Source organism: Felis catus, chromosome D3 (genome assembly GCF_018350175.1).
Source record: "Felis catus isolate Fca126 chromosome D3, F.catus_Fca126_mat1.0, whole genome shotgun sequence".
NCBI lineage: Eukaryota > Metazoa > Chordata > Mammalia > Carnivora > Felidae > Felis > Felis catus.
The window spans coordinates 3,511,532-3,537,857 of NC_058379.1; the positions used below are offsets into that span (position 1 = coordinate 3,511,532).

At 52.5% G+C, this 26,326-nt stretch overlaps 1 protein-coding gene and 1 long non-coding RNA gene across 2 annotated transcripts in view; both read right to left on the minus strand.

The window, feature by feature from the left end:
• TMEM132C (transmembrane protein 132C) overlaps nucleotides 1-16,253 on the minus strand; it is a 312,101-nt gene extending 295,848 nt beyond the window's left edge. Inside the window, exon 1 of the mRNA XM_023241276.2 lies at nucleotides 15,960-16,253. Within this exon, the coding sequence (XP_023097044.2) occupies nucleotides 15,960-16,044 (85 nt within the window). The 5' untranslated portion in view covers nucleotides 16,045-16,253. The remainder of the gene's footprint in view (nucleotides 1-15,959) is intronic.
• A 2,027-nt stretch (nucleotides 16,254-18,280) lies between these two features.
• Nucleotides 18,281-25,989, minus strand: LOC123381299. The gene is made up of 3 exons (XR_006588140.1): nucleotides 25,641-25,989; nucleotides 25,061-25,100; nucleotides 18,281-23,484 (listed from the first exon to the last, which is right to left on the minus strand). It is a non-coding gene; the product is annotated as an uncharacterized LOC123381299 (long non-coding RNA).
• Nucleotides 25,990-26,326: the final 337 nt, after the last annotated feature.

The following is a 26,326-nucleotide window of genomic DNA, read 5'->3' on the forward strand; positions in this document are numbered from 1 at the left end:
CAGAATCCGAAGCAGGCTCCAGGCTCTGAGCTGTCAGCACAGAGCCCGACGCGGGGCTCGAACTCACGGACCTTGAGATCGTGACCTGAGCCGAAGTTGGGCGCTTCACCGACTGAGCCACCCAGGCGCCCCTCATTCTCCTTCTTAGCCTTCTCTCTCTCTCTCTCTCTCTCTCTCTCTCTCTCTCTCTCTCTCTCTGTTGCCGTCTCTTGTCCAGCATCTCGGGTCACTCCACCCCCCTCCACCCAGTCCACGGGATCCTCTACCGTGGACACTGCTTCCGTCTGCCTAGCATCCCTCCTCTCTGTCTGGTGCCCACATCCCTGCCTCTCCCGGGAAGAACTCTTCTCCCGACTCCAACCGTGTAGACTGGATGCCAACATCATTGCGTGTGTGGATCTCGCTGCTGTGGTCACATGGGCCTGTGCCCAGACTGGGTCAGTTCTAGCTGCCCTTTCCTGCCCAAGCGGAGTCATGAGAGGCAGGGGAGAAAGACTGGAAGCCCAGAGACCGTAATCCCAACTGTGTGTCCCACGAAGCATCGAACAGATTTTGGATTTGTAGCCACACCTTGAAAACAGGACCATTTCACGGTCTTAAAAGCCCAGATTTCTTGGTCTGCTTGAGTCATGAAGACCTCTGTGCTCCCGGTCATCGGGATAACAATTGTACCCATCTCGTGGGGTCTCTGTGAAGAATAAGTTAATATATACATACATGGGTGTATCTGTCCCAAAGAGGCACACCCTTCCGGAATGCCAAACACGTGTGTGAAGGCGAATAAAGGTATTTAGATGCACCAAAAATACTTTCTTTTTTCCCCAGGTACTGCAAATGCAAAACTGTTTATGCTGAGTTCGTCTCGGGGGCGCCTGGGAGGCTCGGTCAGTAAAGTGCCTGACTTTGGCAGATCATGATCTCACAGCTGGTGAGTTCGAGCCTTGCATCAGGCTCTCTGCTGTTGGTGCAGAATCCGCTTTGGATCCTCTGTCCCCCCGCCCCCCCCCCCCGGCTCCTCCCCTGCTCTCTCTCTCAAAAAATAAACATTTAAAAAATCTTTAAAACGAGTGCATTTCAGATCGCCCACACCCGGTACATGTTGGTAATCACAGATGGGTACCAGGAAACATTAAAGTGGGGTCACCCACTCCGTCCTCCATCCTGTGGACAAGGGATTCCTGAAACAAGTGGCCAGAGTGGGGTGGCCCACGGTCCTCTCTGGTTGCAGTCCTCATCCACCCCTGAAAAGGAGAAGGACCCCTTGGCACAGAGAACTTGTAGCATATCCCTGTGGTTTGCAACGTATAGACGTTTTCTAAGAAAATAATATAGTGAAATTCATGCAAATAAGAAGACACAGACTCCTCCTTTTCAGAGTAGTTTGGCGTGATGCCACCAGGGCTGGGAGGGCGGCCAGCCTGGGAGGCCGGGGCCAGTGGACGTAGTGGCTCCGGGCTGGGTACCAGGGTGGGGGTGGTTGGAAGAAGCAGCCAGCTGGGATGGAATGTTCAGGAACCACAGACTTAGTGAGGCGAGGAGGGCAGCCAGCAAGAGGTGTATGTGGCTGAGCCCAAGTGGCCTGAGAAGGGGACAAACGGCGGAGTGGCCTGGAATGGAGACAGGGGAGGGAGTGACAAACCTAGAGAAGAAGAAATCTGGAGCAAGCCCCGTGATTCTTATTAGACTGTGAGGTATCGGTGTGAACTCACGCATTTTAAGACGAAGACAGAGGTGGGGACGTGTGTGCGACACTTCCTGGCTCCGTCCGCAGAGAGGTTTGGGCGGAGCACACTCCCCAATAGCAACGAGCACATCGAGAGCCTAGATTTGGGGTTCTAAGCACCATGCCCGCCCATTAAAAGGAACTCAGCTTGATCCTAAGCCCAGGGCAGGGGAAGTACAAGATGCACCTTCCACCTTCTTCTGATACCCAGGAAGGGAGAGGGAGCTTAAAGGGACAATGAGGACGTGTCAGAGGACCCGGGATACGATGAGAGGGCTCCCGCTGGCCAAAGGTAAGATATCCTGAGCATCAAAATAATGGCGGCGATGAAACCGAAGCCTTCGACAAAAGAAATCCAGGAGCCCATTCTGTTAATAAATCCATAAATGAAATATCGAAACTCTTAGGACGAACAGGACGTTTACGTTGTCTCTAGACGTGTTTTCACGAAATATTTACTCATTTCTCAGAGGACAAGAGTGACTTCGCAGCAGAGAAGCCTGGCGCCTGCCGCCTGAATCAAGAGAGTGACCACCACTCAGCGTGACAAATTTAAATCGCGGGCCACCTGACAAAACGCAACGAGACCAGAACAGCCCCTCTGGGACACTCTTGCCAAAGGTGCGTCATCAGAAGGCGGTCATGAAGAAACGCCAGACAAACCCACGTCGAGAGACGGCCGCAAAATAACCAACCTGCGATCTTCAGAAGAGTCACGGTCATGAAATCCGAGAAAAGACTGAAGGAAAATAAAGAGCCGCGCGTGACACGGAAGAGATTCATCCAGACAACAGGGGAGACTGGGCTGGGGTCTTAGGACTGGGAGGCAGTAATGCCGAAACACAAATTCCCCAATTTTGTCGCTGCACTGCGCTTCCGGAAGAGAATGGCTTTGTGGGCGAGAAAACACGCAGCCAACATTCAGGGGCGATGAGCGTCTATTTGGTCCGTTACTCGGAAATGGCTCGGGGGGCGAAAGTCCCAGGCACTCGTCCTCAAAGCTCTTCCAGATGTCTGAGCTTGTTTGAAGATGAAAACAAGAAAGCCTCCGACTACCCTCCCCTATGTGTGAGTTTTATTTGGACACGTGTCCATCTCAAGAGGAAGGAGAATCCAACTCAGAGGGCTCGCGTGCCTTGAGGGGGGACTAGTCATGGAGGAAATGTGAAGCCGGCACTGGGTGCCCACTGATGAGCAACGGTGGGGGCGCCAGTGGTACCCAGCACCCTCTCTGGCACCTTCAGATGGGGCAAGAGGAGAAGGGAGTGTTACTGAACCCAGTGAGCACGGGCGGGTCTTAGGGGCCCCCGACAAGTGTTCCAGTTGTGGGGGGGGGGCAGATGCACAGGGAGCAGGTGCATCATACATATGCCAGCCTCCTCTTGTCCTGCCCTCCAGCCCCTGCCAAGGCACCACTGGCCAACTCCAGACGGACTCCAGCAGGCACAGGAACTGCCCCCTGAGGGGTCAGCCCCCCAGAGCCCAGAGAAGGACGTAAAGAATAGATATTGTATCTGGAATGTGGGCAAATGGTTGGCGGGGGGGAGGGGAGCCAACTATCCAACAACCACTGGCGCCTCTGCAATCTCTCTGAGCCTCCTTGCACAGATCCAGAAACGGGGGCTCTGCCGGCTCCATCAGCGTGCCCATATCTGCACAGTGGAGCGGCGATCGCACCCAGGCGGGATGAACACCTTATCCCTCCCTGCCTCCCAGTGAGGACCCGTCAGCGAGGCCAAGGCCAAAATACGGACTTGCTGAAACCGGCTCCCTCTGGATCCGGCCTTTGTCTCTCCAACTACCTCCTGGCACTTGATCTTGCCTGATGGGTGGAGAACGCCGGCTTGACAGGCGAGCGATGAATGACGTTTGCTCATCCCGGGTTCGGGCAAGTCTGACACAGACTCAGTTAGACAAACACATCTTCACGTTGCGTCCTGTTCGTCCGCACGGACGCAGGTAGATTTCTGAGCGGCAAAGAGGTACAACTTGTTTGCCTGACTTCTGTCTCCTCTACCTGTGCTGTGCATACTCCTCAATTTGGAAACGTAGGGACGTCGATTTTTATTTTTGTCCCCAGTCGCTCACTGTTTTTTCTCGCGGTACCACCCAAATTTTCCTCGGCACCCCACTCTGAGCCCTCAGAAGCTCCTCCCCCAGGTTCTAGAACCAAACTGAGGCAGTGAGACACGGTACAGCCTCACCTCAGCAAGGGTGAGAAGGTGAGACCGCGAGGCGCCACCATCACAGGCAAAGAGAAGAACTAAAACAAAGAAAAGAACGAAACAAAGACTGATGTCGTAATTGAACACCTGGATCAAGCCGTATCTGATGACTAATTTTAGTATAATTTCATCATCCCCCAAAAGATATCTCGTACCCATGTGCAATCACTTGCCATTATTTCAGTAATCCACTCAGTTGTTCAGAGAAAGTCCTAATCAAGGATGTTTTTCACTGTTTACACAGTGAAATTCTGGTCTCTGTTTTAAGTTGATTCCTTTCCTGTGGCCACTTCTGGGAACCATTATCTGCGAAGGAGCCTCTCTTGGATCTCACCAGAAAGAGGCAGAGGGGCGCAGGAAAGGACGGCCACACAGAAAGAACGTTGGAGACTTAACCGGCCTCTGGCCAGCACATCTCCTGGCCAGCATCACGCTCCTGTATGAACCTTCTCACCTCAAATCTGACAGGGACGCTCTTCTGGAGTGACTGAGGGGACGAAGGGATACTGGCGGGTTCTGAGCCCAGTCCGAGACCCTTCATAAAATGGTAGCCAGCTAAAGAGGTCCAGCACATAAAACGTACCTGTTTTTCTGACCTTCTAAGATCGAAGAGATTTGCTCTGTGTGAAAGGCAGACACAAAGATAGAATTAAGTCACTCATCCGCCAAGTAGTAAGGGCCTCATATACGCCAGGCACTGGAGCCGGTAAGGAGAACAGGGACACGCGACAGTGAACGGGACAGAAAACACTTTCTGTTCTCAGAGAGCTTAAATCCTAGGGGAGAGGGAGACAGACAAACAAATACGTCAAATCTGTGGATTATCAGGTGGTGATAAGTGCAAAGAAAGACTAAAAGAAAAGAAAAAAGGAAGGAGCACAGAAAGTGCCGGAAGGAGACGACTCAGCAGATGGCACAGAGAAAGAGGGACTTCTCTAAGAGAAGGTGACCTGTGATCAGAGACCTGACGTGGATAGCGTCAGTGAAGTGAATATGCACGTGCAAAGGTCCTGCGGTCGGAGTCCACATGTGAGGGTGTGGAGGTTGAGATGAGGCCAGAAGGGTGCTCGGGGATCAGAGGTCACCCAGCACCTCGGAGCTCCTGCAACAGACTGCAACTCTGGCTCTGAATCTGACGGGAGCCTCTGCCTCTGCCCCTGCCCCTGCCCCTGCAGGGTTCTGAACAGAGGACGACGCGATCTCACTGCTGGTCAGGAAGCGTCTGAAGGGGGCCTCCTCGACCGAGATGCAGTTGCTACGAGCTGACAACGGTGGACACTTCGGTCTTCTCGAGTCATCAAGGACTCTCTCTACAGGATCGGCAGTGAGGAAAGAGGAAGTGACAGGACCAAATTCACTTCCTGAATGAGGAAGTGACAGGACCAAATCATCAGCAATGTGTGTGCTGGGAGAACAGGTGGTTAAGGCATCTGAGAAAAAGAACCCAAAATCCCCCTGACCGGGAAATCCCAGACCACTGAGGGTTGGCAAGAAGCTGATGTCCACACACTTCCTTGCCTGTGAATACGAAAGGGAGCCCCCCGAACTAATGGGCAACCTCCCTGCCAAAGCTGCTGTGGGTGGGCCCAAGCCATGGATGCTGGGGGGGGGGGCGGGTGTCCAGGGGCCACACCATGGATGCTGGGGGGGCAAGCGTCCAAGGGCCACACCATGGATGCTGGGGGGCGCGGGTGTCCAGGGGCCACACCATGGCCGGGGAGACAACTGACCAGTAGCAGGGAATGACAGACTCCGGCAAGAAAATGGCATTTTGTCATCAGGACATCAGCGCACTAGGTGAAAACACCAGGTTTGAAGGAAAATGGAGAGGGCCTGCTCTCAGAGTCAATCCTCTGCTTACAGTTATAAAGGGGGAAAAGCAGGAAAACGGTCACCTGAGGCTGTGCACTGACCCAAAAGATTCACAAACACATGGCTACGCAGGGAGGAGGAGCGAGGAAACGGCGCTGGAGCGGAACAAACCCCCCAAATGGAGATCTCGCCCAGGATCCGGTTTCTTGCTCGTGAGCGAAGATGCCTCTCAAGGCCGCCTTCTGTGGCTGAGGCTCCAGAGTCCGGGGGCCCCTCTGGGTCCTGGGCGGGCGCCTGGCAGGTGGCAGAAGGGAGAAGACCTCACTGCCCCTGCTGTAGTGCCCGGTCCCCGGCCCGCCCCCGAGGGAAGGTCTGATGCAGGGAGGGAGGCGGGGAGGGGAGGAGGAAAGTCAGAGCTAAGGGAAGACCAGAGAAAACCACTGTGCGGTGCGGGTGCCTGGGAGGGGGAGGAGGCGCGAGGGCTGGACGCGGCCGCGTGTGCACACGGCCGGGGGACAGGGTGACCTCCCGCGGGCTGCGCCTCCGACTGATGACAGCTGCCACAGGCAGCCGCCCCACCGGCTTCTAGTTTCCCTCGTGTCGCTCGTTTGCTTGGGCTGGATAGACTCGTGCCCACCCGGCGTCTCGCAGGGCCTGCCCGGTCTCTGGGCCACGACGCCCTCTGTACGATGACCCCCGGCTCCCGAGACCAGCACGTCCCAGGCCTGGCCAGTCTTCACCTCCGTTCTCTCTCTCGTCTCGCCCCTGACTGGCTCAGGGCTGGGCAGGGACCCCAGTGAGCGACGTGAGATGTACTCCATCAACTCTTTCTATGATCATCTGGGAAGCCACTTCCTTCTTTTGATAATATTTTTAATGTTTATTTATTTTGAGAGAGAGAGAGGGAGCAGGGGAGGGGCAGAGAGAGAGGGAGACCCAGAATCGGAAGCAGGCTCCAGGCTCCGAGCTGTCAGCACAGAGCCCGACACGGGCCTTGAACTCACGGACCGTGAGATCATGACCTGAGCCTCAGTCAGATGCTCAAGGGACTGAGCCCCCCAGGCGCCCTGCCACTTTCTTTTTCGTGAGTGCGCTCTGTGAACAGGACGTGAAGCTGGAGGGCCCCTGGTGACAACGACGACCACCCAAAAACGCAGCCAACACAGAGGGCATGGGAGAGAACAGACAGCCAAGAGCTCTGTCTGGTGGCACTAACTGACCCCTGGATCCAGCAGTGTCTGAAGCCCACACGGGCTTTTCAGTCACCTGAGCAACATCATTTATTCTACCCGCCTTTTTTTTCTTTTCCTTTTTTTAAAGTCTGTGGCTTTGATTCCATGTGCACAAGTCGGGTTTTTCACTATGTGCAACCAAGGGAGTCAGCACTGATCAACGGATTTGGGGCATTTTGGTGCGTTTTCAAAGACCACCTCCCTCGGGGAGGCGGGAAAACCTGTCTGAGGGCTTCAAACACAACCTCATTGTTTCCACTGGAGATGCTGCTCCCAGCACCACATCCTGTTTATGGGGTGAGGTTTAGATTTTTTTTTTTTTTTTTTTTTTTTTTGGCTTCAAATCATCACTTCGCTGGAACGCCAAGGTTAGAGCAGAAGTAGCCTTCTGTTCTGTGTGTGTGGCGGGGATGGCGGGTGACTGCTTTAAACTTCCTTTGTTTATTTGGAGAAGACGAGAATCCCTCATTGCCTCGAAGAGCTGCTGCTCATCGACCACCATATGCCCAAGTGGGTAGTGTTATATCCACACGTCTACTGCTTCTGAGTCCGCAGAGACCGTGAGGAAACACGGCGGAAAGCAGACATTGTAATTAAGGGGCCGGAGGGAGGCCCCGAACAAGAAAGACGAAAAGTCCGCAGCAGGGCTGGGTGAAAACTTTAACCTAGGAAAGACGAGAGAGCTGTTCTCGATGGTTCTGATACTCTGGGGACCCAGGGGAGAAGGCAGGTATCACGGGTATTAGGAGACTAAGCCAGACAGAATCACATCCAAGCTGCATTTAAGCATGAAGTACGTCAAGGGAGGTCTCAGAATATAAACCACCAGCTCTCTGTTTAGGCTGATAATGAGTGGACACCTTCACACTTGACCAGAGTTTCCTGTTCCCCGATATTGCCATGCTCACTGTTCTTTCTTATACATGATGCTCAGTTACTTTAAAAATATCCACGGGTAGTTTCTATCGGATCACGTTGTGTGATTCCCCTTCTCTGTGGCTTTGGTAATTATGCATGTCCTAAGAGCTATGGTTTAGTGAGCTTTTTCCTTTATCTTTCTTCTTTTTTAAAAAATGTTTATTTATTTTTGAGACAGAGAGAGATAGAGCGTGAGCGGGGGAGGGGCAGAGAGAGAGGGAGACACAGAATCGGAAGCAGGCTCCAGGCTCTGAGCCATCAGCCCAGAGCCCGACGCAGGGCTCGAACTCCCGGACCGCGAGATCGTGACCCGAGCTGAAGTGGGATGCTTAACCGACTGAGCCACCCAGGCGCCCCTAGTGAGCCTTTTCTACGTGCCTGATCTCGCCGGCTATGATGGATGGAATGGTGGCCGCCAAGAGCTATGTGCACATGGGACCTGTGAACGTGACCTGATTTGCAAAATGGGTCTTTTCAGACGTAATTCAGTCCAAGATCTCAGGACGACTTCACCCCGGGTTAGGGTGGGCCGGAAATCAGTGACAGGGGTCCTCGTAAGGCAGAGGGAAGAGGTGTGCAGAGAAAGCTATGTGAGGAGGAAGGCAGAGGCTGGGGGGATCCAGGTGCAGGCGGGGAGCACCAGGGGTCAGCAAAGCAGACAGAACAGAGAAGGGTCCTCCCCCAGGGTCTTCAGAAAAGCACGGCCCCGCCGGCACCAGAGTTCAGATTTCAGGCTCCGCAACTGGGAGAGAACACGGTTCTGTCGCACTGAGCTGCCCAGTTCGGCGTTACTTGTGACAGCAGCCTCAGGAGACTAACGCCCGGGGGCTAAGGTCTCCCGCTCGCTGTTCCCTCCACATTCTCAACAATCCTGCAGAGCAGGTGTTATTACTGCCACCTCGTGAAACCGAGGCTGGATGGACAGGTGCTGATTTCGCATCCAGCGCCCATCCCACCGCCTTGCATAACAGCTCCTCCTTATTCGTCTGGGAGAAATACCCTTTCCCCTTGAATACGAAATGGTGAAAGTGCCCATCTCACGGTCTTCACCTCTTCTGCGCAGACAGGACCCTAGGCAACCAGTTCTCAATCCTGGATACACCGTGGAATCCCCAGAGCAGCTTCAGAAAACTAAGTACGACCAACCCCGCCTCGATGCCCACCCCTCGTCCACCGCTACCAAAGATCCTCATTCAATCAGTGTGGGGTAGGGCCTGGGGATTAGCGTTTTTGAAAGCTCCCCAGGTGATGCTAAAGTTCGCCCAGGGTTCTAGGCTTTCTTTCTCCCTAGATTCTAACACGGGAGCACACAGATAAAATGAATAAAACAATGGCAGCACCGTGAGGCAAGACATCAGTTATAATAAGGCAACTTCTGACCCGTAGGAAACCGGCTCCTTTCTCCTCTACCTCCAGGATCATGCGCTCCAAATCCCTATTTCTCAGGCGGCCCTGAGATGTTTCTGTGGCTGACACAGGCTTCTGACCAATGCATCTAGGAAATGACACAACAAAGGCTCAAACTTAAGCTTCTCCTTCTATAGTACTGAGCCTGCGTACCTAATCCATAAGTGATAGTTTTGCATGTTGCTGACAACAGGAAGGGTGCTGAGGAAGAAAGAAAAGGCATTTTATGTAGAGAACGCATGGTCTCCTATACGGACCCTTTGAATTGCCTTAGCATTGCAGACATTTGCAATTGTGAACCAAACACGCCTAACATTACCACTAACGACATCCTTAATCAGTGGCAAAGGAACATACACACTGCAGAAGACAAGGAATCAGTCACTCTAGGAGAGCATCTAGAACCGCTGTCCTGGAAATTTTGCCAATTCAGACTTGGCTGTGTTGTATTTCACCTTTGTTCTCTCCTTAAAGGCAGTTAACTTCTAAATCCCTAAGGTGTTTAAACACTTTTGTGCAGCTCAGCACACAAGCAGGAGACAGAACAAAGTCCCGCAGAGAAAACTGTTTCAAGGGTATAAGAAGTACCCACTCAGAAACCAAGGCAAGCCGATGAAACATGATTTTTATCCTTCCTCAAAGTATATACAAATAATCTCTAACTGAAAATTCTCTTAGCGATTCCTAGGGTGTAAGATGTATGCACTTGAAAAGGATTATACATAGAGAGAAAAAGTATTGGACGTGCACTGTTTTAAGTTTCTTACACAACATTTAAAGCAGCATAACACATTGTGAATGTAGGCTTTGATGAATTAAAGACGTATTTTGTAAACCCTACAGCAATGACTAAAATTAAAGAGGGAGGACTAGTGAGCCAATATGGACATAAATGGAATCATGAAACATGTATCCAATACAAAACCATGCAGAAAAATAAGAAAAAAAGGTAAAGAACAGGTGGGCTATAAAGAAAACAAAGAACAAGGTGGCAGATTTCCATGCAAACATATCAATAATCACATTAAATATAAACGGTCTAAACACAAAGATTAAAAGACACAGATTAACAGATGGAACGAACAGGCAAAACCCAACAAACAACATTAAATATAAAGACACAGGGGCACCTGGATGGCGCAGTCGGGTGAGTGTCTGACTTCAGGTCGGGTCATGACCTCATGGGTCGTGAGTTCAAGCCCCACCTTGGGTTTACTGCTGTCAGCGTGGAGCCCGCTTCAGATCCTCTGTTCCTCTCCCTCTCTGCCCCTTCCCCACTCACGTTCTCTCTCTCAAAAATGAATAAACACTTATAAAAATAAATAAATAAATAAATAAATAAATAAATAAATAAATAGATAGATTAGTTAAAAAAAAAGATTTTACAGGGGGCTCAGTCAGTTAAGTGTCCAACTTTGGCTCAGATCATGATCTTGACGTTTGTGGCTTCAAGTCCCACATCGGGCTCTGTACTGACAGCTTGGAGCCTGGAGCCTGCTTTGGATTCTGGGTCTCCCTCTCTCTCTCTGTTCCTCCCCCACTTGTACTCGCTCTCTCTCTCTCTCTCTCTCTCTGCCCCTCCCCTGCTCACACTCTGTCTCTCTCTCTCTCTCAAGAATAAACATTTAAAAAATTTAAAAAAAAAAAGATTTGACAAGCGCAAACACTAATCAAAGGAAAGCTGAGGTGCCTATGTTAATAGCAGATGAAACAGACTTCAAAACACTTTTCCAAGGATAAAGAAGGCTATCACATAATGAAAAAGAGGTCAATTCACCACAAAGACATAACAATACTAGGTGTGTGTGGACCTAAAGCTGTGTTTCAAAATATACGAAGGAAAAGCTGACAGAACTTTAATGAAAAACAGACAGCTGCAAAACAGAGCTGGAGATCTCAACACTCCTCTGAGTAACTGACGGAAGAAGAAACTAAAGTCAGTAGGAATGGGAGGTGCCTGAACAACACGGTGAACATGTGAAGCGTCCCTGTGACCGTGGGCTAGGCAAATACTTCTTCAATGTGACACCAAATTACCAAGAGTAAAATTAACAGAGCAAACTTCATTAAAATTACACACCTTTGCTTTTCCAAAAACACAGACTGGCAGAAGGTCTCCGTACACATGTATCGGATAAGGGACTCACAACCATAATATATAAAGTATCCTCCAAGATCGGTAACAGGAAAAACAAGAACCAATAACATACACGGGCAGAGATCGGAAAGAGACATTTCACCAAAGAAAACAGAAAACAGCAAATGATCACAAGGAATGCTGAACACCGTTAGTCATAAGGCTGACAACCGACACCTCAAAGAAACACCACTGCCCCTTCCTAAAACTATTAAAGATCAAAGAAAACAAAATGGTGAGCAGTAAGCAGTGATGGAGACAGAAATCAGCTGGGACTCTCATACCTTGCTGGTGCGAATGCAAAACGTCTCTACTTATGAAAAGAGTTTGCAGTGGGATCAAGTTACACATCCGCTAACCGTAACAGCCGGCAATCCCAGTTCCAGGTACGTACCCGAAGAGAATAAAAAACTACGTCCGCGTGAAAACTTGCTTGTGAGTATTTACAGTGACGCTCTGCATAATTACCAAAAGCTAGGGGTAATCCAAGTGTCCCTCGAGTAGGAAACAAATAAACGAGTGTGACCCAGGGGTCCGACGGAATGTCATGTACCATCCAGAAGGAACAACCTGTTGTACTGGATGTGGGTGAATATTTACTCAGTGCGCTGTACTAAGCAAAAGATTCGAAAGCTGCATCACCTCATGACCCCATTTTTACGGAATTATGAAAAAGGCAGACCTGTAAGGACAGAAAAGGGACGAGCGGCTGCCAGGGGCTGTGGGGAGGCCACCCGGCGCACAGACGAATTTTGGGGAGTGATGGAAATATTCTGCACCATCACAGTGGTGGTGTTTGCAGGAGTACACGGGTTTGTCGAAACATGTAACTGTACTCAAAAGGGTGAATTCCACTGTATGCAAATTATATCTTAATAAATCTGACTTTTAAACAAAGTGGATTGCTATAAAAAAAATTCTATCCATCAGACTTTCCATTTATTCCATTAATTCAGTAATACTCCCTTTCACTCCAATTAATATACCAAAGACTCGTTTTTATTAACCTTGCTTCTCATGACTATGGATGTATGAAATATCTAATACATGCAGAGGCTTTGTTTTAACCTCTGCTCATGGAGGTGTTAGCTACTAATATAATTGAGAGTTCTGAGTTCTCTGCCTGACGCTGGCCACTCTTGTGATTAAGGGAACAGTGAACAGTGAGACAAAGGAAGAAGAAAGAGCCCGAGGCCCAAGTGGCTGGGGGAGGGCAGCAAGGAGGGAAAGCAGGTGAATAATCAGCCCACCCAGGAGGCACTCCTATGTCAAGCCTTGGCACAGTGGAGGCCTATGGAAATGTGCACGCAAGGTTGAAGTTGTAAATCCTGCTTTAATCATGAATTCTCCCAATCTGGGGAGCCCACTCACTTTCTAAAAAACAACACCCGGGCACCCAGGGGGCTCAGTCGGTTAATCGTCAGACTTCGGCTCAGGTCGTGATCTCACGGTTTGTGAGCTCGAGCCCCACATGGGGCTCTGTGCTGACAGCTCGGAGCCTGGAGCCTGCTTCGGATTCTGTGTCTCCCTCTCTCTCTGCCCCTCCCCTGCTTGCACTCTGTCTCAAAAATAAATAAAAACAAACAAACAAAAATGTTAAGAACCTCGAAATCCCAAAAGGTCTGCTTGTTTGCTCTTAATTCACTTGGTGGCCAGTGTGGATCCAAAGCGAAGTGAGCCTCAGGGCGCCCGGCTGGCTCAGATGGTAGGGCGTGTGGGTTGTGAGTTCGAGCCCTACGGTGGGTATAGAGAGGACTTAAAAATAAAATCTTTAGAAGAAGTAACTACACGCATCAATAAATTAAATAAAGCGAAGCGAGGCTACTTGGGGTATTATCCTCCTTTATGTACTTGTACAGTTCACGCAAAATTATCAATGTGTGCAGTTACAGGGTCCAAACCCACACCCAGCCTGGGGGTGCGATACCATAGGTGTGTGCGACCCTATGCCTCTGGCCGGCCAGCTCGTCAAAGGTCTCAGTATTTCTGAATCTTGAAGCACATCGGGCCCCACAGACTCCAGAACAGGCTGTGGTCTCGTGTGACCTTCCCCAGGGTCCTGTATGCGACCAGCAAGCATGAGTACATTCTGGGGCAGCCTCTCAGCCCACCGAGGCCCCTCCTGCTGCCTCATCTGGGGTCAATTCCTCAACCTCTAACTGAAGGACACTTCCCCTCACCTACCCGAGTCTTACTTACATCTTAGGTCTTAAATCTTAGGAAGACTCCCTTCTTTCGTCCTGGCTATTTATAGAACCTCCCAGGAACAAGGACTCTACTCTGAACCCTGAGACTTGCAGAGACTTAAATCCACAGTGGAAAATAAACGTACAATTGGTAATAAACATTGATCAGTGGTTTCAAGGATTCTAGAAATCACTTAAACCCTCCGGCAGGAAGAGTCAGAGAAGGCTCCCCCCCCTCCCCCCACAGCCAGCACAGATTTAAATGAGGGTGAGGACACTTTCCTCTCTAGAAGAAATCTCACTTTTTCTTTGGGGAGGCATCAGAAGGGAGCTGCCGTGCTTTCGGTCCTGGGAAACAATGAAAAACATTTGACAGGGGATGAGTTGCGGGCCGCAGGCCCCCAAACCGCAGCTGAAAACTGTCAAGCAGAAGGAAGCAAGGAAAGGAAAATCAAGGTGGCGCTAAGCCAGGGAGGGGTAGCTGTGGGTAGAGGTGGGAAATCTCCACCCTGTAGTCTCCGTCCCCCCAACCCTTGCTGTGTAAACAGCATTTTGAAAATAAAACTCCCAGGCCCACTTTCCCACCAAATCTCTGCCCTTAGCTTCCTCTACATGGGCATTTGTAAGGGTACCTCTTCTAAATCACAGTTAGAATCCTTCAGATCGGGGGGTGGGGGGGGCGGAAAGAAGGGATTTAATTAGGAGAAGCCCACAACTTACTTTTACAAGGCACCTTCAGCACCCAGACTTCTGCCCTGATTACATCCTCTACGGAGGCGGGGAGTAAACCTGATCAGGGGCTCTCACCCCTTGGTCACTTTACAATGACCCCACCTTCCTCTCCATCATCCGTCCAGCCGCTTTCCCATCCCACAGTCGCCGGGAAGTATTTGGGGAAGGGATTTCTTTTTTAATGGCCACTTTACATGTTGGGAAACCGAATCCTACAAATGATAGGACCCAGAGCTATAACAGCAGAATTAAGGCGCCAGATGCCGAATGTTTGCTCTTCCAGATAAAACAGAAAAGTATCCCCAGCCCTTGGCGCGCGAGCGCACACTGCCGTCTACCTGGGGCTCTGGGAGAAAGGAACACTGTTCGAGAAAACAACGACTCTGTCCAGGTGGTGCGCCTGGGAACCTGCAGCCTCGAGGCACGCAGATTTCTCTGGAATTTCGGTCGGTGCTTAAGCACTTTGGAAAAGCAAATGCTACTTTTTAACCTCAGTTGGCAACTTGTGTCTCCCGACGCCTTAGCGGCCCAGCCCGCAGAGCCTGGGCCGGGAGAGAGCCGGGATTCTCCTCGGGCTGCACTCGGCCGGGCCCGGGCCGCGGCGCCGCGCGAAGGCGCAGGGACGCCTGTGCCACCGCCGTGTCACCCTGAGACCCGGGTCTCCCGCCCCGCGCGCCGCCGGCGGCAGGGGAGCGCCCCTCTCCTCTTCCGCGCCCGGCCCGGCAGCCGGGACTCCGCACAGCGATGTGCGCGCCGCAGTCCCCGCCCGCCCGCGGCCCCGGCGCCCGGCCGGGAAGGGCGCTTCCGGGCCCGGGCCCCGCTCTCCGCGCCGCTCCCGCCGCTGGCCCCAGCGCACACGCCCACGGCCGCCACGACAGTGGCAGCGGCACCCTCCGTGAGCCCTCTGCGCGCCCGGCACTCGCTCGCCGCAGCCTCCCCAGCCTTGGGCAGGGTCGTCGTCCCCATTGCCGAGATGAGGAGACTGAGGCGCGCGGCCTCCGGGGACCGCGCTGCCGGGAAGCCCAGGTCCCGGGCCGCCGCCGCGCCCCCCACCTTGCCGCACGCCGCAGGCGCGCCGCCTCCAAGCCGGGCTCCCGCCGGGGCCCCAGCGAGCGGCGCGCGGAGAGCGCGCGTTCCTCCGGGGGTCGAGGTCGCTTCTCGGGACCCCACGGCCGGGGCGCAAAGGACCAGGTCCGCCCTCCTGGACCTCCTGTCCCAGTGTGACCGACCGGAGGGGTGGGGGGTGGGGGGACGAGGCAGGCTCCCCGCTCCACAGTGTGACTGCTGGGGCTGGGTTAGGTCCGCACGGAATTCGGGCCTGGGGGCCACAGTGCCCCCCCCCAGCCACGCCCCCCCTCACCCCTGGGAGGCACCCAGAACCCGGATAGAGCCGACCAGCGGAATTTGCCCAGACCCCACGCACGCGGCGCCCAACCGGGTCCTCCCGGCTAGGCAAGGGCCGCTGGGCGCCCGGCACAGGCGCTCCGGGTGGGACCAGAGCCCTCCCCAAGGTCCCGGCGACACCCCGCCTTCCGGCTCCCCCCGCCCCGGCTCACCGAGACCCGGGAACTTCCCGCCCCGCCTTACCTTTGCCCAGCAGCGCGCCGAGCACCAGGCTGAGCGCCCCGCACAGCGGCGCCACCGGCCCGGGGGCCGCGCCCTCGGAGCGCATCCTGCGTCCCGGCAGCTCAGGCCGCCCTCCGCCCGCCCGGGGCGCAGCGCCGGCCCGCCGTCCCCGCCGGCTGTCCCATGCCCCGGGGCGACCCCGGCTGCGAGTCGGCCGGCACGGCTGCGGATCCGGTGGTCGCGCCTGCCCCCGCCGTGGCGACGCGGCGGCTCCGGATCCCGCGGCAGCGCGCGCTCTGGCCGGGACAACTTTTCTCCAGCCGCCGCAGCAGCCGCCGCCTGCCCCGCCCACCCCAGGGCCCGCCCACCCCCGGCCCGCCCCCGGCCCCGCCCCCGGCCCCGCCCCGGGCCGGGGCCCAGCTCGCCCTGCCGGGAGGGGCGCGCGGGAGGGATCCCTGGTGATGGGAGGAGACCCCGAGCGCGGAGAGCCGGGGCTCGGGCCGCCCCCGGGGGTCCGCTCCGCCCGCGTGCGGCCGCCCGCCCCTCGCGCCCTGCGGCTCACGTCCCGGAGACTTCGGCGCAGGGACCCGCGCCTCAAGATGGAGCTGGACCCTTCCCCGCGCCGCCCTCCCGAGGCCGCGGCGGGGCGAGGGGTAGGCACTGCCTTGCACCTCGATTTCCGGTCATCCCTGGATTTTTTTTGTCTTGAGAGCTGGGGACATCTGGAAGTGGAAGTCTCGTGCATTCGCTGCGGAAAGCTCTGGACAGATCGTTCAGTGGGGAAAGCCACGGGCGGCACCGTGTAAGGGGGGACCCGGGTGCATAGGATACAGAGGCGTGTGCACATGTGTGTGCGTCTGTGTGCCGTATCTCTGGGAGGGGGGCTGGAACCCCGGGGTGGGAGGCTCATTTCCCACTGTGTATCCTTTCATACTGGTGCGCGTCGCCCCCACCCCAATGAGCTTTTTACTAACTCTTCGGAGGACGGGGGAGGGGGGGGAGGCGGGGACGCTCCCCTCTCCTTGCCAGACCTCATCCTGCAGTGGCTAGAGACCTGAGGTTCAGACGAGGAAGATGTGCACCTCTCCCCCCCCCCCCCCCCCGCCACCACCCTCCTCATGCAGCGCTGCTCTCCCTGCGCGCGGGCATCGCGGCCGCTTGCCTGGGCTTGCCCGTGCGGTTACTGGTTCTCGGGGACCGCGACGGGGGGCGGGGGGGGGCGATGAACGATCTGCAAGCGGGACCCCAACTCCATCTCGCGATGCATCAGGAGCCCAGAAGCTTCTCCGGGAGGCCCAGCCCTCCCCAGCCGCGCCTTGCGGTCCCCTAGGATCGGTGTCTGGGCTCAGCGGGCCTGCTCTCACCTGGGCTGGCTTACCCCAGCCTCGGAAAAGAAGCCTGACTGTGCCATGTGTCACCATCCTGCCTGGCCACCAGAGCCTGGAATGAATTTCAAATAAGAGGAAAAGAAAAATATTTGATGGAACGAAGAGAAACGATCGTAGCAGCCGCAGACCCATTTCTCCTGACCGGGCTCAGTCACAGAGGAGCAGGTGCCTGGCTCGAGGAGAAACCAGGGGTGTCGGGTGGCGAAGGCTTGGAGCGCACTCCCAGCTCGGGGGCCCTTTCTTCTCCCAGCCAGCGTGGCTGGGACCCGGGACTGGCTTTTCAAGGGAAGAGCGCTCATGGTTTTTCTCAGCCCCTCCACATGCCTGTCGTAGGGAGACGGCTAGGCAGCAGGAAAAAGCAGCCAGGCCTGGGGAGGCCTGGGTGGCAGAGGCTTCATTTCTTAAGTGGATTATGCTGATAATTGCCCAATTCTCCAGTTCATTCCGCTAGTGTAGACAAACCTTGGGAAGCACTCATAAAGTAGACTCGGGCCCCTAAAATGGAAAACACATTTCCTTCACATTTTTATTTGTTAGCCTAAAGTCACTGGAGAAGAAATATTTTTCATTTAAATGTTTCCAGCCTCGGTGAGAGATACAACTTCTCTATTATTCCTGACTGAGGGGTTAGGATCCTCTCTCCCTCCTGTCTGATAATAGGAACAAAAAACCCCAAATTATGCCCTCCACAGTCCTCTGCCCCTCTGCACTTCGTCTGCCCTGTGACCTTCTAAACATCAAACAAACCTGCACACAAAACTGAACAAACAAAAAAGGAGGATGCGGTCAGATTACCTTTTTTTTTTTTCTTTCTTTTTAGGAAAATCCCCCCCAAATGGAGGTGAGAATTTAGACATTCAGGCTAACAGTTTCCTGTATTTATTTTGTTTAAGGCATGTATTATTTAACCCCCAAATCATTAATTCCTTAACTTCAATTGCTTCCAGATGCGTTTCTGAATTTCATAGCAAACACCAGAGACCACTAATCCCCTCAAAGGCTGTTGCGAAACTCCCCGTGGGCTGCGGGCACATGGAGACAATTAACATGATTTATACGACACAAGAGCTATTGGAAAGAGGAAGCCTTCTGCCTCCACATGTGCCTGGGGTTCCTAAGTCAAAGACGTAACTTCAGATTTTATGTTGTTCGTGCTTACGTTCCAAATCTTTAGTATCATGTCAAACGAGGGATGCAATTCTTGAAGTTGGCTCAAGGGTTTCCCGTAAGGTCTGCCTCTAGACGGGGGACCTATAAGTATCATACATACACCAAGAACAAGGAAGGTAAGGGCTATGTGTTGGCCTCATGAAGCAGCTATGGTTGTCCTAATGTCAAGTCCTTACTACAGTACTTGGTATTAGAGAGAAGGAAGGGAGGGAGGGAGGAAGAGAGGGACAAAGGAAAGAAGGAGAGGGGAGGAAGGGAAGAAGGCATGCATTTGTCACCCTGTGCTGACATTTTACTTAATGTTTACAGCCATCATCTCATTTAAGCCCTAATGGGAGAACTACTGTCCTTTGGTCTTTTATTCACTCGCTCAACAAAGAGTTGTCTGTTGCTCACCATTTTTCAGGCCCAGATATGGGGTTCTAGCACTGAGCCAAACAGAGGAAGGTCCTACACTCGGATCTTACAATGCAGGAGGCGGACTCCAAAGAAATAGGCAAAGAAACCCACCCTATAAGGCAGCAATTTCTGCAAGAAGGGCTTTTCGGGCTGAGAAACCCAAAGCGCAAAGGCCAGGAGGTGGGAGAGCCAAGGGTCCCATTTTTTCCTTCCGTGGCCTCTTGAAGGACACAGAGAGCAGAGGAAGCCTGGAGTTCACTAAGTCAGCTGAAGGCACACGGGTGTTGGAGGCTCACCCTGGGAGTTAGGGGCAGAGTCCTGCTGTGGAGACGGAGAGCAGTTAATGCCGCCTGCTTCAGATGGTGGCGAAGGTCCTACGGATGGATAGTTTGGGTGATGGGAAAGTAGCAAGAGCCCATGGCTTTGGCCCAGGCCACTGAGTACCCAGTACACCCTTTGGAGAGGTAGAAAACACGGGGGTAAGAGGTCGTGGGGGCACGTTGGGACAGATGGGGCTACCGAGGCTCAGACGGGAGCTGGAGTCACATGCTCCTAGACGGCAGCGGTGGCATTCAATGATGAATGAGCGCTCCACCTGCCCCAGAAATGGCATGGCCGGTTTGCAGCCCCCAACTCTGAGTTAAAATTGGGCTTGACGTCGGTGAGAGCCATAAGCCTCGGCTTCTCTCTTCTGACAAACTCCAGGATCTCAACCTGGCTAAGGTGGAACAGGGTAGGGGACGTGGAGTGTGGAAACAGCCCATCCTTCCTCCCACCTCCATCTGTCTGTGTACAGCTTCCCCGTCCCATGTCAGCCCCGAGGGGGAAGATGTCCGACCTGCTCCGTCCCGTGTTCCCAGCCCTGCGAGTGTGGGCACAGAGACGAACCCCTGTCCGGAGAGCAGCTATTGCAAAGCTGTAGATTAGTACGAGGAAGCTGAGTTTCCCACATTTTATCATCAGCTCACTTAGCCAATACTAGTGACGATAATGGTAACAGTAATGGCGATAACGTTTGTTAGGTGCTTGCTAATTGCCAACGGATCCTGTTGACAACCTATGGATACGTACGTTTATGCTCCCATCTTACAGACCAGGAAGCTGATGTCAGAGTGGTTATTGGGCTCAGTCAGGGTCACCCAGCTAGGAAGTGGTCGACCCGGGTTTGAATCTAGGCTGTCTGTAATCATTCGCTACCCTGACCTGTGTTCGGGTGTGTGCTCACGTCTGCCCATTCTCTACACCGGCTGTCTCGGTAACCTGAGTTAAGTCTCCCTTGCTGGACCTTTCTATTTTGAACAAACACTAAAAAAGGTATTCCTTTGTAACTTCCACCAGTGTGGCTGTGCTGCCCTGTTCTCTACCCACACTCAGGCTCTGTGGAGATTAATCTTCCCTGGAGGGAACACGGGCCCGCTACGTCAGCCAAGATGCAAAACGCAGGTGACTGTTGGCCTGTGAGGACAACTTTTAAGACGGATGCTCAAGTGTCCACACCAACCCTTATCCTGTATCCCTCCCGCCACCTGCTGCCTTCCCAGACTCTCATCGTTGTGTTAAAGACCCGCGGAGATTTTCTACCCGTTGCCTTTCAACTCAGCGTCCAAGGTCAGCAAATGGTCCTTGTGGTATAGGAACTGAGTAATGTTTGCGATTACGTTACAAATAGAAGTAATCACACGGACATTTCCTTAACTGTATTTGTAGCATCATCATCACCATCATCACCATCATCATCCCTAACACTTCTAGATCTTTCATTTTGTGCTCAGCACTATTTTAAATACTTTGACAAATACGCTGACTCATTTAATCCTCACAATAATCTGATGACGTTACTATTGTCATTAGCCCCATCGAACAAAGAAATGGAGGGATGGGGGGCTTACGCTCCGCATTTCCAACAAGCCCCCAGCTCACCTTGAGGCTCTGCTTCAGGGGACCAGCTCTGGAGTACCAATTCCCCTAAATCATTACTCCATTGTGCTCCCTACATAATTATCCAAAGTCATATTCTTCCAACTACTTTTTAGCTGAAAATTTCACCAAAGTGAAACTCTTTCTTGTGTCTCAACACAAAAGGAATCACAACACATTCAGTGTATCGCATCATTCCAGAAGAACCATGAGATTGGAGGGTTTCTTATGCCATCGGTTGAGGACAGATACTTTATACCGACCGCTCGCTAAACTCAAAAGTCAAAGGGGATGGACACGGGGACTGGCTTTGGCCAAGGTGGCGGCTGCTCTGTCACCCGGGGCCCTGAACGCACGAGCAGAGTTCCCTGCCAACCAGCAGTGGTCACAAAAATATTGAATGAGACATGGATGTTTGCTGTTTTAAGCTGTTGACATTTTGGGGTGATTTGATAACTGTATCAAAGCATAACCTGTCCTCCCTGAGACACCAGGCATTCAGATTCATGATTCAGTCGCTCAGCAACGCCCTTGCTCCTTCTGGATTATCAGGTCTTGCAGCGAGAGGAAAACAGTTCCCATGCTTCTTCCTTCTTTGACCCTATAAATAATTGTTGCGTGACTGCCACAGGTGGGCACTGGGCTCGGAATCTGTCCTCAGGTAACGTGCAAACAGAGGTCTTGAGTGAGCATCAGAAAAGAGGCGCACATTCAATGTGAGAAGAGCCCAGAGAAGGCCAGAATGGTTTCACTGCCTCCCTATACTCCATTTGCACGGACCTTCTGTTGCCTCCGCTCTGCTCATGCTCCCTTCAGAGACTTTATTACACTTGCTGTTTTTCCTCCCCGAGGGCCCCTTAATAATTTCCCTCTCTTTTTAAATGTCCCCCCTCGGCGAGGTCTTCCTCCCCCTGGCCACTCTCCCAGAACCCAAGAAGGAGCAGAACACGTCCTTCATGGGACGTATTCTAAGTCATGGCTTCGAGGAAGTGATGCTCCATCGCTGGCTTCGGGGATGATGATGAGAGAGCCCGGCCGGCCGGCTTAGTCGGTGCGGCGTGTAATTCTTGATCCCGGGGTGGTGAGTTCGAGCCCCTCGTTGGGTGGAGAGATTACTTAAAAATAAAATCTTAAGAAACAAGAGTGGCGCTGGGCAAGACAGGAGGGTAGAGTCTTCGTGGAAGGAAGAACAAGACAGAACGTAGGCTAGCCCGCGAGCAAGGCGCAGAAAATGTCACTTCTCTGACAGCCAGAAGAAACAAAGCAACTCCAGTACCACTGGCACTTAGCTGTGGTGGGTTCAGCCGTTCTGTTGATTTCATCCTGTCCCCGCTGAGTCTTTGGTCTTGTGTTCTCAATTCCGTAGTCATCACTTGGTAGGAACTAAACTTTGAATCAATAATAGGGAATCATTCAACTCAAACTCATCCAACCACGGTGAGATGCCAGCCAGTCTGTAAGCTGTGATATTCATCTCCCTTTTAAAGCCCCTCTTGGCCTCCCGAGATCAGCATCCTAAGCTGTGGCATCGCTAATGAGTCATTACGGAGCCAGCCTGTCACCTGCTATGCGTGACTGGCTGCTTTCAACCGCCCTTCTTCTCAGGTTCACGCAATCCAGGTAACTACAGAAGCTTTGCAGCCAGACCCCACGGCACTGTTCTCGACTCCCCTTAAAACTCTCTGATGGCCCGTTAAAAAAAAAAAAAAGATTGAGCTTCGAATGGAAAACTGCCAGAATTGTGTTGTTTTGACAGTTGGAACAATGCAGTGCCAATTGCGTTAATTTATGTGACGAATAGATCTGCTCCCTACCCCAGGCGCTGGCTGCAAGTGGTTCTAGAGTCAACAGTGCCCCCTGGTGGCGCTCACTGGCATTTGCTGCTGGCAGAGAGAAAAACAAGCTCAGATTTCTGGGTCTGAGCCAAGGGGCAGACAGATCTTTAGCATCATTCAATTCAGCAGCGTTTTATGCAAACTGATGTCTTTCTTCTCGAGAGAGGCCGTATCGGTCACTACGGCTGCTCTGCCTGTGACTTGTGACTAACAGGTGTGATGCGTCCTGGCCGGTCTTCTGTAGGATTTCAGTACATGGTGTTCCCTGTAAGAGACTGGCATGGAGAGTCTCCTTGGAGCTGTCTCGGGGAGCTTAAGAGATTAAAGGCTGGGCCGGCCAGGACCAGGAGCAAGGCTGGCGGGAGGAAGGGGTGGGGCTCTCTCCCTACCCGATCGCTGCCCCCAGGCATCACGCATAAATCCCGTAGGTGGCCCTTGTATTCTCTGATGCAGCTCGGAGGATTCATCAAGGTTCGATGGGGGGAGCTGAGCCACTCTGAAAAGGGAACTTATTTCAGGAATGAGACCTTGTATCATTGCGGGAGAAGCTACAGACGCCAAATTCCAGAAGGGGGAGTGGGAGGATAAGCAGAAATCACTAACCAGTTCTCCGAAGCACCGAGCTCAGCTGTCAGCCTGCTTCAAGTGAGCAGCTTGCACCTTGCAGAGGAGGGGGAGAGGCAGGAGTGTCCAGCCTCCAGAGCAGGGCGATGCGGGGGGAGCTCTTCGGGGGGCGCTACGGGGGAGTTCAGCTTCTGCTGTGCTTGAGTAAATGCCTACTCCTGAGTCTGTCCCCAGAATCTGCTAACGACTCCGGATTCTGAAGAAAATCCACAACTAAAAGAGAAGTATGAGCAAATGAGCAAAACAGACTTCCTGAGGGCTCTGAAGAGTGAAGGGGGGCAGGGAGGCAGGGGGGCAGGGAGGCAGGGAGGCAAGGCAGGCAGATTCCAGAAGGGAGCTGACCCTCGGAAGAAGAAAAAAAGGCAGCCTGTTTCTGTGGCTTCCCCCGCCCCCCACCCCAGGACAGGTCACCGTCCCTGCCACTCAAGATAACAGACGTACCTATAGAACCCATTCTTTGAAGAACAGAGCACAGAGTTTGGAACAATCACAGTCACTGGAAAGTAGACAGGACGAGCCTAGCAACAGGCAGGGCCAGAAGGGAAGATCCCAAATTCTGTGTATAAACTCTGCACACAATTTTGGGACACGCGTGGACCCCGTATGCATGGAGGAAAAAAGAACTGAACTTATCTGAGCTGCAGCCCAAGAGATGGCTTTTTAATCTGACCGAGTTGATGGCCAGCCAAAGTTAAAAAGTCGACACTTTTCTGAGGAATATAACAGAATCCAGAGTCTCCACAGAATTCAGAAGTCCCGCAGCATAACAATTACTATGCACAGACAATAATCCATAATTATTTGAAACTCAAAAGGCAGGAAAATGTGGAAACAGCGCCTAAAACCCCTCCTTCGGGCATCCCATGATTTTTCTTAGTGCTCATTCCTGCAGCAGACAAGTGAGTTGAAAGTATCTAGAATAGTTCCTGTGTCTTGCTCGTTCCTCAGCTGAAACAAGGAGTAAAGTGGCTGGTTACTTAGCCCCAGGGAAGCTAGTAAGTATTCAGCATTCTTATAACTAAGAGAAAGTGATCGTAGGGTCCAGAGGAAAACCTATGGGGTGCATACTTTCAAACAGAGGGATAATATTTTTTAATTAAAAAAAATATTTGTTTATTTTGGGGGGAGGGTAGGGGCAGAGAGAGAGAGAGAATATCTGAAGCAGGCTCCAGGCTCTGAGCTGTCAGCACAGAGCCTGAGGTGGGGCTTGAACTCACAAACCATGAGATCATGACCTGAGCCGAAGCCAGATGCTCAACTGACTGAGCCACCCAGGCGCCCTGATACTATATGTTGTGAATGCCCATAGTGGCAAGTGGACTTCAGTTAAAACCCTGCCTTTTCCATCTCTTAACTGTGAAGGGTTTTTCTTCTTTCCTTCTTTCCATCTTTCCTCCTTCCCATCTCTGCCAGAGGTGAGTACCAGGTGTTGTCTCAGAAATGCAGATTTCATGCTCAGCAAAATAGAAATAATCCATTTCATGGAGCCCTAGGTCAGTGACTTCACTGCTCAACCTCATTTTTAAAAATTGCTAAAATAAGGGGCACCTGGATGGCTCGGTCGGTTAAGTGTCCGACTTTGGTTCAGGTCATGATCTCACAGTTCCTGGGTTTGAGCCCCGCGTCGGGCTCTGTGCTGACAGCTGGAAGCCTGGAGCCTGCTTCGGATTCTGTGTCTCCCTCTCTCTCTCTGCCCCTCCCCCACTCACTCTGTCTCTCTCTCCCTCAAAATAAATAAACATTTAAAATTTTTTTCAAAAATTGCTAAAATAAGGATAACCGCACTTACCTTTCAAGTTGATTTTAGTAGTGAGAACTCTTTGCAATACCTGAAAGCAGAAAGAAACATTTATCTGCAAATGGGGAGTTCAGGGATGCAGGCAGCTTCAGGTATGGCTGAATCCAGGGTCAATGAAAGAGCCATGTATCTGATTTATCTCTCTCTACTGACTTTGTTTCCTTTTGTATATTAGGCTCACTTCTCCTCCAAATTACTTAGTCTCCCAGAGTCACAATTTGCTCATCCATGATATAGAATATTAATAATGCCGTCACCATAGTGTGGCAGTATAGATTATATGACACTGTAGGTGTGAACCATGAAACACAGTGACCAGCACGTAGTAAATGATCAAAATCTCAACACTGGTAGTAGTGGTACTTGTTATTCTATCCCAATACAGGTATGGATGTCAAGGTAAAGCATGTGTCTATTGCCTCAACAATAAACATCCGTGTGGCTCTTTTAGTGGTCCGGTGGAACTTAGAAGCTGCTACGGTACAAGAGGAAAGAGCATTAATTTAAATCTGAGCATGAGAAGGTCACTGGTAGAGCAGCCGAATGGCCCAGAGAAGGTGGGTTGACCTACCTCGACTGTTCCCATTGTACCTGGATAGGGAAACCAAGAGATGCTTCCGGAAGTCTTGGTGTGGGCACAGCAACTGGTCAGAAAAAGGTGATCAGCCCCTAAATGAAGAGAGGGAAACAGGACTGCCAGGAGGCCTCCAGTGAGGCTGACCACACAGAAGACAGCACAGAGGCTCCTCAACTCTGTCCCCCCAGTCAAGGTGGGGCCTAGAAGCTGTGCTCACTCCCAGTCCTATGTGGTGGTCTCTGTGCCCTTGAACCAAGCGTCCTCAGATACCGGGACCACATAGAGTGGCAATCCCGGGGCTTACAGGTGCACGGCTCGCCAGCTCGGCCCCTGGGAGAGAAGCACATTCTCTTGCCTAGTAACGGAACCCCAAGGCCCGGGGCTGCACCTCATTGGTTGCGGCTGTGAGCACCTGTTCATTCTGATCCAATCACTGCGGTCCATCGGGAGCTGAGCCCTGATTGGCCAGGTCTAGGCCACGCCCCTGCCCCTGAGACTGGGAAATTAGCTCAGTCCCGCATAAACCACGCCCAGTGAGAAGGAAGGATGTGCGTTAGCCCAAAGGAAACCGGGGTGCTGTTAACAGAAGGAAAATGAATGCCAGGTGAGCAAAATCGTCATCCAAAAGTGTCCTCCTGGGAGCGTGCCAGTGGTGCCAATTTTTTCCCCCAATTAAATAG